The sequence below is a fragment of the Mchenga conophoros genome, linkage group LG16, assembly GCF_057382185.1.
Source record: "Mchenga conophoros isolate Kocher_MC1m ecotype Shallow Benthic linkage group LG16, M_conophoros_male_GT1.1, whole genome shotgun sequence".
NCBI lineage: Eukaryota > Metazoa > Chordata > Actinopteri > Cichliformes > Cichlidae > Mchenga > Mchenga conophoros.
Window position 1 is genome coordinate 7,284,999 of NC_140541.1, and position 17,959 is coordinate 7,302,957.

At 39.8% G+C, this 17,959-nt stretch overlaps 1 protein-coding gene across 1 annotated transcript; it reads left to right on the forward strand.

Annotated features, from left to right (window-relative positions):
- Positions 1–8,960: 8,960 nt before the first annotated feature.
- Positions 8,961–16,003, forward strand: eaf2 (ELL associated factor 2). Its single transcript, XM_085249914.1, has 6 exons — positions 8,961–9,175; positions 9,646–9,740; positions 10,099–10,235; positions 11,246–11,415; positions 12,577–12,804; positions 14,632–16,003. Exons 1-6 carry the CDS (start codon positions 9,073–9,075, stop codon positions 14,676–14,678), a joined length of 780 nt encoding a protein of 259 aa, XP_085106040.1. The 5' UTR covers positions 8,961–9,072; the 3' UTR covers positions 14,679–16,003.
- The last annotated feature ends 1,956 nt before the right edge of the window (positions 16,004–17,959 follow it).

Genomic DNA, 17,959 nt, shown 5'->3' on the forward strand with positions numbered 1-17,959 from the left:
AACTGCTGCAAGAGTATAACAGTTTCATTAAAATTATCTGATTGCAGTCTGGATTTTAGCCAGTATTCCCATCAATCCTAGAGGTATTTCCAGTCATGGCTTGGATGACTGCTGAGGCCCAGTCATCCCGAAAAATGCTGTACTAAAGGAGCCCCGAGGGTAAAACTGCGAGACTCCGCAGATTCCACAAGGGAAATAAGATATTACTGCAATGTTTTCCTATTTCATTTACTAAATGGCATCACAGAGCGAAAGCAGATAATGAAGACAAATACAATCACTGTTGTGTAGCTGCGTTGTTCTACACTCTCCCATCTTGGCTATATAACATATTCATTGCTCTGACTCTCCTCACCTGAAAATGTCCCAATTTGCCGTTAAACCAACAAGCACCATGTGCGAGTCAGTTTTTCACTACAAACACAAAAACTGCTAATTTTTGCAAAAAGTGCAATTTGTAAAAGGAAATAATTTTTCGTTTATTCATAAAGACTAAAATACAAAATATTTTCTAGTTATTGTGTTCTTGGAATGTAAGAACTTATATATGACTAAATTTCATATCTTGGCTTTGCTGAAGCTATCAATATTTAAAATATGCTGAAATGTTCTAATTTCCATTTTTTATGTACACTTTACTTGAAGCAGAAATTTCATTCCCAAGCTTCAAAAGGCAATTAATTAAATAATAGATACAAGAATAGCCGCACTGGCTCTCTTCCACAGTGTCTTTGTCAGATGGCCCCGCCCCTCCCTGAGTCTGGTTCTACCGGAGAGTCCTTCCTGTTAAAAGGGAGTTTTTTCTTCCCACTGTCGCTGGGTCATCTGTAGGTCGTCTGATTGTTGGGGTTTTCTCTGTATTATTGTAGGGTTCTTACTTTAAAGTATAAAGCACCCTGAGGCAACTGTTGTTGTGATTTGATCCTATATAAGTAAGATGTTTTACTTGAGAATGAAAGAACTCTGAAGTTGTGATTTGCAGTTTTGTTAGTAATAATAATAAATTATTAATTAATCACTCAACGAGCAAAAGAAGTAAAAAATATAAAGTAGCACTATGGTAATATGAACAGTCACGAAATTAAAAATTTAACCCTGTGTGTGGAAAAAACATAAACATAACACAAAGTACCCTATCCTGGGTTGTTACAAAGAATACTACGTGTATAATTAATATAGTGATGGGGAAAGAAAGCTTCAAGCAGCTATGTGCAGGTCAGTCATACCAGCTGAGGACCAAAAGCACTCACAAATCACTGCAGGGATCGCTCCAGTGACTCTGAACCTGACTGCCTGGTGATGCAGCTGCCAGCATCAATCAGCTGTTACCGCTCTTCTAATTCAAACGACAAAATACATCCTAATCTTTTTACTTACTCAAAGTTACTCCCAGAACGCTTCCCCCTCCATCACATCAGAAGAAGACGTCTCGTTTTATACGTGGGCTCAGATTCACAGAGCAGGTTCAATCCTCGCAGCTCCTCACTATTAAGAATCTGATGCCGGTTGCACACAGACCGGCTCCCTCCAGGTGGATCGATAACGACACTAACGTAAAACCGCGTGCCACACGGCCGTTCGTTCACTCTGTCCCTCCCTCGTGCTCTTTTGATGGATTTCTATCGAAGGATCCCGGATACGCGACCTCTTGCTTTTGCGGCTTTCTCCTTGGGAACTGTGTTGCCTTCAGGTGCTGCTCGTAAAAACGCCTCCTTCACCTTACAACTTTATGATTACACAGTAGTAATCCAATGCACTTCATGTTTCTAAAATAATAATAATAATAACAACAATAATAATAATGATGATGTCACTGTTTTGCCATTAAAAGTTGATTATTTACAATCTGTTTTTTATTTCTAAACTTCAAAGAGCCAATACGTTTTTATATTTGCAAACCTGGTAAATGTTAAAAATCTATGGAGTTTGCAGCTGATAAGTCAAAAATAAAGATCATAAAATATCTAATGCATCTCAGTAATATGTGATGTGTTCAGTGTTGGGAAGGTTACTTTTAAAATGTATTCCATTACAGAATACAGAATACATGCCCCAAAATGTATTCTGTAACGTATTCCGTTACGTTACTCAATGACAGTAACGTATTCTGGATACTTTGGATTACTTAATATATTATCATGCTTTTTACAACAACGTGAATGTACTATTGCTGTGTGATTTATTACTATTACTGAAGGTCCGCGACTCCGAACTGTAGTAAAGGGACCTCTGACTAATACGGCGGGGTCCCTGTCGGCTCGTAGCCGAAAAATAGCTTTACTTTGTTGTGTGGGTCAACTTTTCTTGCGAGAGACAGAGAGAGGCGTTGAAAGGCTGCTCCAACGGAAATTATTGTTTCGGAGGAAAACACGAACACAGTGTACAGTCGAGTCTTAATAGCTTACTTACAACTGGGCTCGTCAGGCACTCTTCTTGGCTGCAGTGGTTATTATTACATTTACATGCTTCCAGCGCCCGTTTTTGCTCGATGACAACTCGTACCTTTCCACTCCCCTTTTTCTCCCTCCTCGCGCTCACAGACCCATAACGTGTATGGCAGTCCATTCTCCCTGCAACACGGACTACACTGCCCGTGATGCTACATTCTTTAGAGCTATGCTTGTAGCATTCTGCCTGTTAGCTTAGCACAACAACAACAACGAAAAGGCGCTCTCTCACCCAGGAAACACACAGTCGCAGAGAGAGAGAGAGAGCGTCGCCCTGTAACCATGGCAACCGTAACGCTGCTGCCTGGAACAACAGAACGTAGCTGTCAAACCAAACCCAAACAGTCCTGACCCGCGACAAAATGAAACAGGAAAGTACCGCAGTGCAATCCATTTATTTCAACAAAGTAACTGTATTCTGAATACCACCTTTTTAAATGGTAACTGTAACGGAATACAGTTACTCATATTTTGTATTTTAAATACGTAACGGCGGTACATGTATTCCGTTACTCCCCAACACTGGATGTGTTACAGTGACAGGTGAAATCGGGTTTAGAGCCAGCTGGTATTCATCAACAACACGTGTGAAATTGATATTTACGACTGCAAGTGAAAGTAGCACTAGCCATAGGACAAGCTCCCACTCTGTCTGTGATTGGCCACGATGAAAAAACTGCCACACTGACCCCCTTCCCCAGCCCCCCTCAAAACTCCAGGCAGAGAGTGAACACATAATGCTTGCTGCCATACCTGTCCATCTGCCTGGGGTTAGTAAAAGTGTTTAATACTAATTTTAAACAATTTTGTGCAGGTTCCTTGCCACCGGGGACTCCTTCAGGACCATCGTGTTTAGTTTTAGAGTTGGTGTGTCCACGGTGTGCCAGATCACCCCCCAGGTAGCGACGGCCATCTGGGACTGTCTAGTGGATGATTTCATGGCTGTGCCTTCACCTGGAGACTGGCGGTCCATCGCAGAGGGATTCCAGGAGCGCTGAAACTTCCCTCTCTGCTGTGGAGCTCTGGATGGGAAGCACGTCCAGACAAAGGCACCCCATATGTCATACAGGAGACACACACATTGATATACACTAAATATTTATTTCATTTCTTTTTTTGTGGTGCCCAAATGTATGCACCTGCTTGATTTTGTTTAAACAATTATTGCACACTTTTTGTAAATCCAGTAAACTTCTTTTCACTTCTCAAATATCACTGTGTGTGTCTCCTGTATGATATTTAACTGACATTTTTTATTGTAACAACCAACGATTTATACAGGAAAATAATGTCTATTAACAAGGTTGCCCAAACTTTTGCATCCCACTGTATTAGTACAGGGAGTGCAGAATTATTAGGCAAGTTGTATTTTTGAGGAATAATTTTATTATTGAACAACAACCATGTTCTCAATGAACCCAAAAAACTCATTAATATCAAAGCTGAATGTTTTTGGAAGTAGTTTTTAGTTTGTTTTTAGTTTTAGCTATTTTAGGGGGATATCTGTGTGTGCAGGTGACTATTACTGTGCATAATTATTAGGCAACTTAACAAAAAACAAATATATACCCATTTCAATGATTTATTTTTACCAGTGAAACCAATATAACATCTCCACATTCACAAATATACATTTCTGACATTGAAAAACAAAACAAAAACAAATCAGCGACCAATATAGCCACCTTTCTTTGCAAGGACACTCAAAAGCCTGCCATCCATGGATTCTGTCAGTGTTTTGATCTGTTCACCATCAACATTGCGTGCAGCAGCAACCACAGCCTCCCAGACACTGTTCAGAGAGGTGTACTGTTTTCCCTCCTTGTAAATCTCACATTTGATGATGGACCACAGGTTCTCAATGGGGTTCAGATCAGGTGAACAAGGAGGCCATGTCATTAGTTTTTCTTCTTTTATTATACCCTTTCTTGCCAGCCACGCTCATATATATATATATATATATATATATACATATATATATATATATATATATATATATATATATATATATACATACATACAGTGGGGCAAAAAAGTATTTAGTCAGCCACCGATTGTGCAAGTTCCCCCACCTAAAATGATGACAGAGGTCAGTAATTTGCACCAGAGGTACACTTCAACTGTGAGAGACAGAATGTGAAAAAAAAAAAAAATCCATGAATCCACATGGTAGGATTTGTAAAGAATTTATTGGTAAATCAGGGTGGAAAATAAGTATTTGGTCAATAACAAAAATACAACTCAATACTTTGTAACATAACCTTTGTTGGCAATAACAGAGGTCAAACGTTTACTATAGGTCTTTACCAGGTTTGCACACACAGTAGCTGGTATTTTGGCCCATTCCTCCATGCAGATCTTCTCGAGAGCAGTGATGTTTTGGGGCTGTCGCCGAGCAACACGGACTTTCAACTCCCGCCACAGATTTTCTATGGGGTTGAGGTCTGGAGACTGGCTAGGCCACTCCAGGACTTTCAAATGCTTCTTACGGAGCCACTCCTTTGTTGCCCGGGCGGTGTGTTTTGGATCATTGTCATGTTGGAAGACCCAGCCTCGTTTCATCTTCAAAGTTCTCACTGATGGAAGGAGGTTTTGGCTCAAAATCTCACGATACATGGCCCCATTCATTCTGTCCTTAACACGGATCAGTCGTCCTGTCCCCTTGGCAGAAAAACAGCCCCATAGCATGATGTTTCCACCCCCATGCTTCACAGTAGGTATGGTGTTCTTGGGATGCAACTCAGTATTCTTCGTCCTCCAAACACGACGAGTTGAGTTTATACCAAAAAGTTCTACTTTGGTTTCATCTGACCACATGACATTCTCCCAATCCTCTGCTGTATCATCCATGTGCTCTCTGGCAAACTTCAGACGGGCCTGGACATGCACTGGCTTCAGCAGCGGAACACGTCTGGCACTGCGGGATTTGATTCCCTGCCGTTGTAGTGTGTTACTGATGGTGACCTTTGTTACTTTGGTCCCAGCTCTCTGCAGGTCATTCACCAGGTCCCCCCGTGTGGTTCTGGGATCTTTGCTCACCGTTCTCATGATCATTTTGACCCCACGGGATGAGATCTTGCGTGGAGCCCCAGATCGAGGGAGATTATCAGTGGTCTTGTATGTCTTCCATTTTCTGATGATTGCTCCCACAGTGGATTTTTTCACACCAAGCTGCTTGCCTATTGTAGATTCACTCTTCCCAGTCTGGTGCAGGTCTACAATACTTTTCCTGGTGTCCTTCGAAAGCTCTTTGGTCTTGGCCATGGCGGAGTTTGGAGTCTGACTGTTTGAGGCTGTGGACAGGTGTCTTTTATACAGATGATGAGTTCAAACAGGTGCCATTCATACAGGTAACGAGTGGGGGACAGAAAAGCTTCTTACAGAAGACGTTACAGGTCTGTGAGAGCCAGAGATTTTCCTTGTTTGAGGTGACCAAATACTTATTTTCCACCCTAATTTACGAATAAATTCTTTACAAATCCTACCATGTGGATTCATGGATTTTTTTTTCACATTCTGTCTCTCACAGTTGAAGTGTACCTCTGGTGCAAATTACTGACCTCTGTCATCATTTTAAGTGGGGGAACTTGCACAATCGGTGGCTGACTAAATACTTTTTTGCCCCACTGTATATATATATATGTGTGTGTGTGTGTGTGTGTGTGTGTGTGTGTGTGTGTGTGTGTGTGTGTGTGTGTGTGTGTGTGTGTGTGTGTGTATAAACATGACAGCACAGCTTAGGTTAGCAAAGTTGCATCTGAATAAACCACAAGATTATTGGAACAAAGGACAGACAAGACTAAAGTGGAGATGTTTGTTATCAGCATGAACACATCATAGAAACTGCGTGCATGGTGGTGGAAATGTCATGGTTTGGGGCTTGTTTTGCAGGCACAGGACCTGGAGACCTTGCAGTCACAAAGTCAGTCATGAACTCCTCTGTATAGCAAAATGTGAGTCCATCTGTCCAACAGCTAAAGATTCGTCCAAACCGAGTCATACGGCAGGACATCGATCCCAAGAACAACAGCAAATCTACAACAGAATGACTGAAAAAGAAAAGAATCAAGATGTCCAGACCTTAACTCATCTAAAATGCTGTTGTAGGTCCTTAAGAGAGCTGTGTATGAACAAATGGCCTCAAATCTCAATAAACTGAAGCAATTATGTAAAGAGGAGTGAATCAAAATTCCTCTGCAACAATGTAAGACTCTCACTTCAGGAATCACTTCAAGTTATTACTGCTAAAGGTGGTTCTGCAAGCTGGTGATTAATGGGGTTTAATCTTTGTTTTTCATAGAATTCTGTGAAAACTTTCTTTTCCATGACTGTATATCTAATTTGCAATTCTTACAGCGCATACTGTTATTATTTCACCTTCTTCTTTTTTTTACCCAGTCAAACCTTTTATTGAGATCAAAATCATATTATCAAGAAAGATGCTGCAAAAAGCGCTTCCTCGTAATATGTATAACACAAACAAGAGAAAGCGAGAGCTAAAGAAAGCCGTCACACTGCAGTAATTCACAGATAATAAGACGCGTCTCAAACTATACATCAGCATAAAAACAAAAGGAGTATATGATAAGTCTGTAGCTGTGATCAAAGGTACATTTCACCCGAAGGATACAGAATGAAGGTTAACATCGCTGTATTTATGCTGAAGCTGTGATCATTTAGGTTGTATTGCTGCCTTTGCAGTTTCAAAAACGATTGTGCGAGCTGTGCACTATGAGAAAAGTGGAATGGGTGTCCCATTTCCTTTACTGCAGAATAATCACTTCTAGTCATTAAAAAACCTGAATGCTTAATTGTGCTTAGTTTTTCACGTGTTTCAGGAGTTTCCCAAAAGGTGGATTATATAATCAGATGTAATAATGTATTAAATGTGAACTTTATTGATGATGTGAAGGTCTGAAAATGTGATTGCTAAAGTTACTTAGATTTATCTGTGTCGTTTGCGGATGTATCCACAGCCTTCTGGATTTGGCTTACATCAAGTTGTGGTGTCTTGTAACCGAGTCAGGTTTGTTTAGCTGGCACAATAATAAAACCTTTGCTAATTTATTATTTTTGCACTGTTATGAGGTTGAACATTTAATTGTATGTACCCAACAAGCCTGTACCCATAGTACATAGCTTTGGTTGAGCTTGTATCCCACCCCCCCCCCTCCCTTGCAGAGTGTTGCTGTCATCTCTTTCACCACTGCCACTGGCTTACAACCTGCAGCAACTCTCTATTGTGGCTCAGCCGCTGTATTGTGAACTTGCGGATTGTTGCTTGGAAACAGTAAACCTTACCTCGCAGAGTCCAGGGGCAACCCCCACAGTAACTGATATCACCAGAGGACAGCTGCTGTTTACCTCCATCCATGGAGACAGACTTATGCTGGTATCTTTTTCACATGGGATACAGATACAAAGTAACTGAACTGCTTTACTTCTGCAATCCGTTTGTGGTTAATTTTCAAGTATAGATAAGACTGAAAAATATTGCCTAAAATAACATGATAATGTTTAACTATTTTACAATTTTTATACTCTAACTGTAATACCACGCTGAAGAGATAACTATTTAGTCCCACTGCTGTCTCAATTTCCTCTCTATTGTCATCTCTTATTCCACTCCCCACCACCCAAACACCAGCTTGCATATGTTGCATATGTTGTCCAACGTGGATAAGAAAAACCATGCTGTGACCAGTTGGTGAAAATGCATTGGTGTAATCATTCCAATTGACTTAGATGCTGATCCTTTAATGTTTGAAGGCAGCAGAGCATATGGCCTTTGTAAAAACGCAGGCACGGCAGGAATTAGGAGGCTTAGGAGTCATTAACAGTTTAGAGAACAGAAAAGGAGATTTTCACTGACACAAGGTTCAGAGAGCTCAGGCCCCCTGAAGCCTGTGGAGCTTGAAACTGCAATCAGTAAGTGCCAGGGCTTTCTGACACATTGTTTCAGTTATTCAGCTAATAGCTCCCGTGATGCTGCTAATTTAGCATACAAGGTACTGGGTAAGTGCTGAAATGCAAATATTTACTTTGTTAAACAGAAAAACAGGTTAAAAACAACATCGAAACTTATAAAGTTAACATATTAAAAATAAGCAGTAGGAATTCGTGTTTTGTTTTACATGTGGACTGCATTTTAAGCAACCTCAGAGTAAACCCTGCAATATGTTTCACTATTAAAGCACCACAGCAATAAATTTGAAATAATTACCATCAATTATTTAGCATACTCGTCCACAGTCTGTCTAGCCTGGGACAAGATGAGTAGATATTTACAATATTTTTTTTCTTTTAAAAACTACTACAAGTTAGCGAATAATTTAATCGAATTATAGTTAAACAACATAGATTTGGAAACACTCAGATTTCTACAGTCATTGCTCGGAACTGAGTGGCCGTTCTTTCACTGATTCTGCCCTGTCGTCAAAATCTTGATTGGCCTGAACCAATCAGAAAATGAAACACTTCGCTTGACGAATCATGACGAACAGTACTTTTGAAGGGGCGGGACTTAAAGTGCCAATGAGCTGGCCGAAATGCTGTCGCTGTACATGGTTATCGGATAAAAAAGAGCAGCGGAAACTCAAAGTTTACAGCTCATGAAACTCACAGAATGAATGGAACGGCTTACTCCAACTTTGACAATCAAGAACATGTGCTGAAATTGGGAGAAACGTTTGAGAAACACCCTAAAAGTGCCTATCACACAGTGCGATGTAAGTGGTGGTTTCACTCGTTTGGTTTTGTGATCGCTAACCGTAGCATGCTAGTTAGCTCATTAGCTGAAGATCCGAAAACAGCTGTTTGGTGTGTAGCCAGTTTAGCAGCTTCGTCAGTTCGTAGCTGTCGACTTACTGGTGAGACATGCTTGTAAAAGTATGTAGTAAGTTAACTCTGAGATATACGTAGACTTTAAGCTCTGAGTTGTCAATATGCTAGATAATGTTAGCCCAGCTTAAGTCTGTACAACACTACCACCTGCTGGTGCCGTTACCCCACTGCAGCACTGTCAAATACATCCGTGGTTTACGTTTACAAATTCAGCAATGTCACTGTCATTATTAGAACATTGTACACGTTGTTATATGTGATGTACATATACATTGTTTACGTATGTGTTATTTTACAAAATCTTGATTTTCGTTTGCGTTTAAAAAAAAAAAAATGTTGTTTTTAATTGCCACAGATGACTTCAAGCCAGCATCCATTGATACCTCATGTGAGGGGGAGCTCGAAGTGGGCAAAGGAGAGCAAGTCACTATTACGTTGCCTAATTTAGAGGTTAGTGTCTGGTGCTCTAGAACTTTACACTGCAAGACATAAATGTGGATTTCAGTGGTGGATTATGGTGCAATCTTGTTTTAAGACCTCTTCTGGAGCTCATGTTTTTAACTTGGATGAGTGTTTGCAATCCACAATAGATCTCAACTGTTGCTGATCTCAACTTTCTGTGCGTGTGTGTGTGTGTGTGAGAGAGAGAGAGAGAGAGAGGAGCAACAAAATTTTCAGCTTTGTGGTTTAAATTTTTGACAGATTTTTTGAGAAATTGTTAAAATATTCTCTGAAAAAATAGCATAATAGTACTGTGACATCTAGCTTAAATACATACATACTTACTTACATTTATTTTGCTTTTTAGGGTTCCAGTGCTCCTGTAACGGTCTTCAAGGGATCCAAGAGGCCTTACATGAAAGAGTGCATCCTCATTGTAAACCATGACACAGGAGAGTACAGACTCGAGAAGCTCAACAGCAACATAGCTGTGAAAAAGACGAGGTGGGGTTAAAAAGAAGTAGCACACTAATCTAAAGTGGTATTTCATTTAACCTTGCAAATTTGTGTGGCAAAAATTTTTTGAAAGAATGAAAGGTAGGGCTGCCGTGATTAGTCGACTAGTCACAATTACGTCGACTAATAAAATCGTCAATGACTAATTTAATAGTCCTTCATTTCCCCAGATTTGAAGGGTGGGTCAGGTGTATACTTCGTGGCCCAACCTATCCCAAAATTCATAGCGCGGCCCAGCTCAGTTTCCAACAATGGCGGCAGCTAGTTAGTTTTAATATTACTCTTATTATTCTTTTTGGGTCACAAAATAAGCGTTTAACATATTTTCAGGCGAGAATGTAGCTGTGTAAACCTCAAATATCTGCTCAGTTTATGAAGACACCACATATTTTCAAAAGCGCTCCGACGTTTTCAGAGACGTCTTGTTACCCACCAGCTCCATAGCTAGCCGGGGGGCAAGGCTCACTAGAGCCGGTGAGAACACCGGACTCCCGGCAAATTGTTTTCAAACCCACCGCCGTCTTTCGCTACTCAGGTTAAACATGATATATAAGTCACTTAGATAACTTAAGAATGTTATTGTTTGGCTTTTTTCAGTATTTTATTTGTTCCTGAGTAAATCGGTTTGGCTGAATAAACGTCAAGCTAGATAGCAAGGAGCAGACGGCTGAGTTTATTAAACTTCACCGAAACAATCTGCACATTTCATTAAAATTTAATAAACTATCATCTTGTCTTTATTTTTAGTTAGCACATACCTTAAAATCTTAAAGCTGTAAGCTAATGATAGTTATATAAGAGCAGATGCTGCTGGTGCAATAAGCTGTACGTTTTAGATGCATGATCTGATTAGTCGACTAATCGCAAAAATAATCGTTTGTGGCAGCCCTAACGAAAGGTTAGTTATCAACATTTTTTAAAAAAGAAAAAAAAAAACTTAAAAAACCGTATTAAAAGCTCCCGCGTGTCCGTGTTTGCCTGTTCTTGTGGATTTTCAGGGCTGAGGGTAGCAGTAAGATTCATTCTCGACTGGAGCAGCAGACCAGTCGTCTGGGCCAGCAGATGAGGAGTAATAACAGCAGCAGTAACAAAACCCCAGCCAGCACTAAAAGTTCTCCACCAAAAGAGAAGACTTCCCCAGCATCCCCAATGGATGACATCGAGAGAGGTAACATGGAGTCACACTTGGTGTGTTTAACTGATGACATCCACATCTGTATCATTTTTATTGGGTTCGGCAGAAGAAGACTCATCTTTTCTCATAGACAAATTAGTCGTCATATCTTGAAGTCTTATGCAGAAATGTTTAAGGATGGGAATTGATAAGAATTTAACGATTCCGATTCCATTATTAATATCACTTATTGATTCAGTTTTCATTGGCTCATTGTCACCACCCTCTCTAAGCAGCATATCAAAGATATTACACATATTACACAGAACACTTTTTTTAAAAGTGTGGGTGAGCATTCACTCAGCTTTAACATCACTCTCAGTTCTTGGCTAGCTAAGTAATGTCCATATCCACACTGCAGACTGCGCCATTATTTTTCTCCTCCAGCACACGAACTGCGAGAGTGCAAGAGCCGATAAGCAGGATTGATACGCAGGCAGACTTAGGATTTCCAGGACTTGGTCTAGTGGGAACCCATTCTCTAGAAGAACCAGTTCTTGATTCCGATCCCTAGAAATATCAGACATATTCACAAACATTCTGTCACTTTGCTGCTCTTGTTTGCACATTTGCACGTGCACTTTGTTGTCTGCTGTCTGATAACAAAAAAAAAAAAGTCTTCCTTAGATAGTTAGATAGTTTTTTTTTTTTTGTTAATTTATGTTGTAATTTATGTTAGGTCAGTCTGTCTTGTCTCTGCTAGCCAGCTAACTAGGCCTCTTAGTTAGCTAGTTTAGTGTTTTCTGTTAATTTATGTTGTAAATTTATGTTGCATGTAGCACCTTGGTTCCTGGAGGAACGTTGTTTCGCCTCACTGTGTACTGTTAAACTGTATATGGTTGAAGTGACAATAAAGCCAACTTGACTTGACTTGACTTGAAACACATTTTCTAGTTATGAAGTCACGTTGGATGTGATCCAAAATAAACCTGTAGCTTGTCCCTGGCAGAGGACATTAGAAGATGAAATGATTTTCTGATATATTTGTTTTGGCTATTTCTGCATTTTTGGGGCTGGACAAAAGGTGGAATAAAATACTGCCTGTATTTATTTTACACTTGGGACATACAGGTGATGTTCCAGCCTTGAAATTGGAAAGGCAACCAAGATCATTTTAACACCCTTGTCTTTTTTTTCTTTCTCCCCCCCCCCCAGAACTGATGGCCGAGGCTCGAGTCATGGATCAGATGAGCAGCAGTGACAGCTCCTCAGACTCTAACAGCTCGTCGTCCTCCAGCAGCGACGACAGCTCCAGCAGCAGCGATTCAGAAGATGAATGTACTTCCGCGGCACCCTCAGTCAACCACAGCATGCCTATCATCACCAGCACCGACTCCAACAGCCACCACCACGAGAGTGGAGGAGGACTCATGAACACGCTCAGTGAGTAACCCCCTCAGCTTCATCTAAGTTAGACGGACGTCATCTTTACATGAAAGTCGATACCACCTGGTTGCTCCTAAGTTAAAGTTGTCACCATAAATATGAACACATGAATCATACGCACCACAGAGCTGAAAGATTAGTTTTCCATTATAACATGTAAGGGCAGGTTCTCTCTTTAGTGGCAGTTCTCATTATTGTCACCCAGTATGAAAGCAGTTGGAGCTCTTAAGCTCCATCCACATGTCAGTCAGTTCACCTAGCTTTGTAGTTGACGGTTATTAAAGCGTCTGGCTAAACGGATAACCCTGCAGCTAGAGCTGGGCGATAGAACGATATGTATTGCGAAATAACTTTTTCTCGATAGAAAGATTAAACTATTCTGATAGGCCTCATCTCTCTTGTCCTCTTTAAAAAAAAAAAAAAAGAAGAAAAAAAAAGAGAACAGCGAATCCAAATTAAGTAGTGCAGAGCGGAAACAATCACAGCCGCAGCGTCACGTCACGTGACTTGTCACGTACAGCACAAGTGCCAAGCCGCACATGTGTATTTGTTTGGGAAGCAGCCAGCCGCCGTGCTGCCCGGGTAATGGAGGAAATGAGTGTGCTGACTACAGAAAAATCAACCGAGCGTGACCGAAGGTTACCGAAGAGAAAACAGATGATGGTTCCAATGCCGGACAGATTGTCGAACGGAAGAGCCATAGAAGTTCTGTAGTGTGACGGTATTTCGGCTATTTCAAGTCTGACAAAAAGAGTAGCGTGCACTGTAAATTGTGCCGGAAGCAAGTCTGGAAATACAATAAAGCGGTGCAGCTCAGTCTCTGACTGGAAGCGCTAATTCGTCATTCGGCTTTTGTCAGACTAAAGTAACTGTTAAAACTGTTTGAAAAGCTCAGCTATACAACAAGGAGAGATTGAGAATTTCCTTTTAGTTCTCAGTTTATTTGATATTGACAAAAGTTAGTCAGTTTTGTCTGTTATTCTGTAAAACAAACTAAGATTTATTTTTAGAATTAATATTTTGTTTCTAAGTGGAATTGACAATTTAGTCTGTTTCGTTTGTTCTATTTTGAAACTTAAACGCTTTAGCGGCTGTCTTTTGTGTAGTTTGCAATATTTGCCTTTATTTATCTGAAAAAGTCATGTTCCTTAAGTACATCTACCCTGTTGAACTTATTATGGGAAATAAATATTTAAATAAAAACAAGCTGCTGATTATTTCACATTTTACTTGTGAGCAACGGCACATTTAAATCTTACAAATATAGTTATTTGGCTTATATCGTGATAGATATCGTTATCGCCTGAAATGAAAAAAACATATCGTGATATGAAAAAATTATATCGCCCAGCTCTACCTGCAGCGTATTTCCACCATCAACTGTATTCATTACTCACATTAGTAGCTGCTTCACGCACTCTATTCAGTGTTGTTTTGTCCTTTTTTTTTTCTTTACACCTGTCTTGTCTTTGGCTTTTGTGGTCAGAATTATGATCTGAATGGGATGTGTCAAATACATTTTGCTTTTCCAAGATAATCTCTGTAAATTCTCCATAGGTTTCTCTTGTTCGTGTGTTTCCTTTATCTGTTTATTCATTTCTATTAGTCTGATTATTCGTAATTTTTTTAAGTGTTTAATTGTATGATTTCTTTAAACTCCAAAGTTATAAACTACTGTTGTAGTAATTGAATAATAAAAGGGAGAGGTGAAACAAACCAAACTGTACCATACAAAAGTGATGCAGAGACCCTGTGCAAAGAGTAAACTGAGCTTTAGCGACACATGTATATAATCTTAACTTGCTGTCTGTCCGTCTGCTGCAGAAAATGACCTTCAGCTGAGTGAATCAGGCAGTGAAAGTGACGACTGAACAGCAGGAGGACACGTCTGCCCGTTTGCAGATCTCAGGAGCATTTACAGTGAGGAGTGAAGGAGCCAGTCACAGACCTGTCAGTGTCCTGCTTCCATGAATATGGAACAGTCTTCTCTACATATCAAATGTAATGTGCTGCTTCTCTGCCAGAAATCAGTTTTTATGTCACATGTGTTGCTTTATATTTGTGTGTGAAGAGATGCCTTAGTTGAGAGCGCTGTGATGTCATTAATGTGAGAGAAGCTGTAACATATGATGTGCACTCTGTGATGGATCCTACTGGATGCTTCTGTGTAGTTAAACCGACCGAGAAAATGTGATTGGCAGGATGACGGTGGTCTTCATGTAATCGTCTTAAACAATAACTTGGCTTCCTCAATTCAGCTTAGAAACATGAAAAAACTTTAGTTGTGCTTGGATAAGATATAAGTTGATGGCTTCAGGTCCGTCTCAGCTGCTTAGGTTTGTTTTATTAGAGACATATCTGTGTTAACAGAAATGAAAGCCACGCTGCTTCAGTTACATTGTGCCTTTTATTTTGGTTTACTTAAACTTTTTTTTTTTTTTTTTTGTAATTTAAAGTTACATTAATTACTTTATTGTTCGGGCCATCACACAAAGAATGCAAGTCTAATGCATACAACTCCACGCTTTGCTTCTTATTTAACTCCTGAGAAATAGGCCAGACTATCAAAACATGGGCTGAAAGATGCTAAAATGCTCCATGGAGCAGAACTGAAAAGTTAGGTGATGATTATCTGTAGCTCAGACCACCTTGCATTGCACTAGTCATGTATTCATTGTTAAAATAAATAATGGTTATTGCAGCCTGAAGTAGTAGGACGTCTCCAAAACCTTGTGGATCATGATGATTTAGTATACAGCTGGGTATTATTTCAGGCAAAGTAGTCCACTATGTAGTTGGCTGACTCAGAGTCATGCTTTGTAGCTTTAAACCTGCAATACTTGAATCTTTATATCTCTAAATATACTCGACCAATGATTACTTGCTTATATTTTATATATATATTTACCAACCAAGCAACTGGAAGTACGAGTAAATAGTGAGTGTGAGTCTTAAAGAACTTCATGTGCCTTGTGTTGTTTCCTTCCGCCTTTTATAACATGGGGCTTCCTCATCACTGCTGAGCTGTCGCTACAAGCAACAAGCTGCTGTTTATGGTCCAGAATGTCTCTGGCATCCCTGCTGACTGATAGATGGAATGAGAGAGAAATATAGAGAAATTCAGTTGCATGTTTAGTCTAAAGGAGAGAGAGAATTGTTCGAGAACAATTATACAAAAATAAAGATTTTAATGCTTTCCTGTGCTTTGGCGTCAGTTTTCATTCATGTGACTGCAACGTCTGTAGCTCTTTGTGCTTTGGCGTTTACTCCAAATTTTAACGCTGATATTTAAGTGTTGCTGATCAGACCAGGTGACCTTTTGCATTGACTTGCTGCCATATGATTGGGTGATTAAAGGTTTAAGTTGTCAACGACAAGTGTACCTAATAAAGTGATGTGAGTTATTATTTTACTGAGATACTTCCTTGTAGAAAGCTGTTACACTGTTAGGTGTATTACTTGTATGATAGGTATTTACATTGCATAGTAAAGTATTACCACAGAGCCAGCAGCAATGCTCCACCTCTCTAAAGGCATAGATGACTATTTTCTCCAATCAGCCATTACGAACACGGCGAGTGTTTTCTGTCGTAGGTTTTCCCTTCAGTGTGATGTAAGTAAACTCCAGCATGTGGAAAGAATTTCAAAGTGAATTCCTTTCTGTGGCTCGTAGAAAGAGTATGTGTTAAAACACGTATAGTTTTCTTTTCACAACTCTGTTATGGCAGAGAGCAGACGTATGTTTTTGGTTCAAGTGCGCACACAACTCTACATAAAAGATTAAGATCACGGGTAATTTCTCTGTTGACAGACTGGGTGATAGATTAAAGTTGAAAACCATGAATTATTGCAAACAAGTAGAAAATAGAAACGGCAGCATTGATTTAAGCAGATCTGATTTAAAATAAAAAAAATTTCACTACTAAAAATATTCATTCTTGATTGCTGACAGCTATTCCAAAATAGTTCATTGTAGTTAGTTCAATAGTTCTACACCATACGTTTTGTCCTTGCTGTAGAAGGAAGAAAAAAAACTTTATTTACCTGCACATGGGAGGAAAAACTCCTTTTTTCAGAGACCATCTGCCACGGAGTAAGGAAAGCGTGGGGAGAGTAGAGATTACAACAGAAAAATAAACACTCGTTCCGTCAGTTGGACCATTAATTGCAGATAAGAAACGTGCAGCTGCAGAGCCAGCGATACCTCCAGAGCTATACAGGGAAAGCCAGGACAGAGACAAAAAGCAGAAACTACAAGAGAGAATAGAGTTAAAGGTAATTACACGCCGTGATGGAATATAACTGGACGATGAGGGAAAGGGCAGAGCAAATTGCTGAAGGCCAAAATTCCAATTAATGTGCATGTGTCAGTGCACTTTTTGACCAGATTTGTAATTAAAACTTTGTATTTGGGCCTTCAGGAGCTGCAGATTTCAAAATAGAGTTATGTTCACCAACGTAGCTAATTTGATTAGAGTAGCTGCACAATTATTCAACTTCTGCACCAATGTTAACTTTCTTTAAAGCAAAATCTGGATAATTTAGGAAACACGTCTTTTTGAGCCTCTGGGACTAGATGCACAAATAAAACTTTGAAGCTGTTAACATACCACCTACATACAAGGATCCTCCCATACATTCTGTGAATAGGATGAACTTTGACTGTCAAAGGGTTCATGTGGCAATAGCACTGTGGAGCACACCTAGTTGCCTTTGGCATAAATGCCTCTTGGCATTGAAAGTCAGAAAGTTGACACTGAGTACTGATGAAAGGTAAAAGATTAGATAAATAAGACTATTGTGAAGATGGACATTTCATGTCCTTGAACAGCTGGAGAGGAAATACAATCTCTTCAATAATACAGTTTTATGTTATTTGCAGTTGCAATCTTTTCTCAGAGCAAATATAGGCCATGAAATAGAGAGACTCGTTCAGCAGGTGGATTTAAACATAGCATCAATGGAATATCTTTTATTCAATTCAATTCAATTTTATATATATAGCGCCAAATCACAACAAAAGTCGCCTCAAGGCGCTTTATATTGTACAGTAGATACAGAGAAAAGCCCAACAATCATATGACCCCCTATGAGCAAGCACTTTGGCAACAGTGGGAAGGAAAAACTCCCTTTTAACAGGAAGAAACCTCCG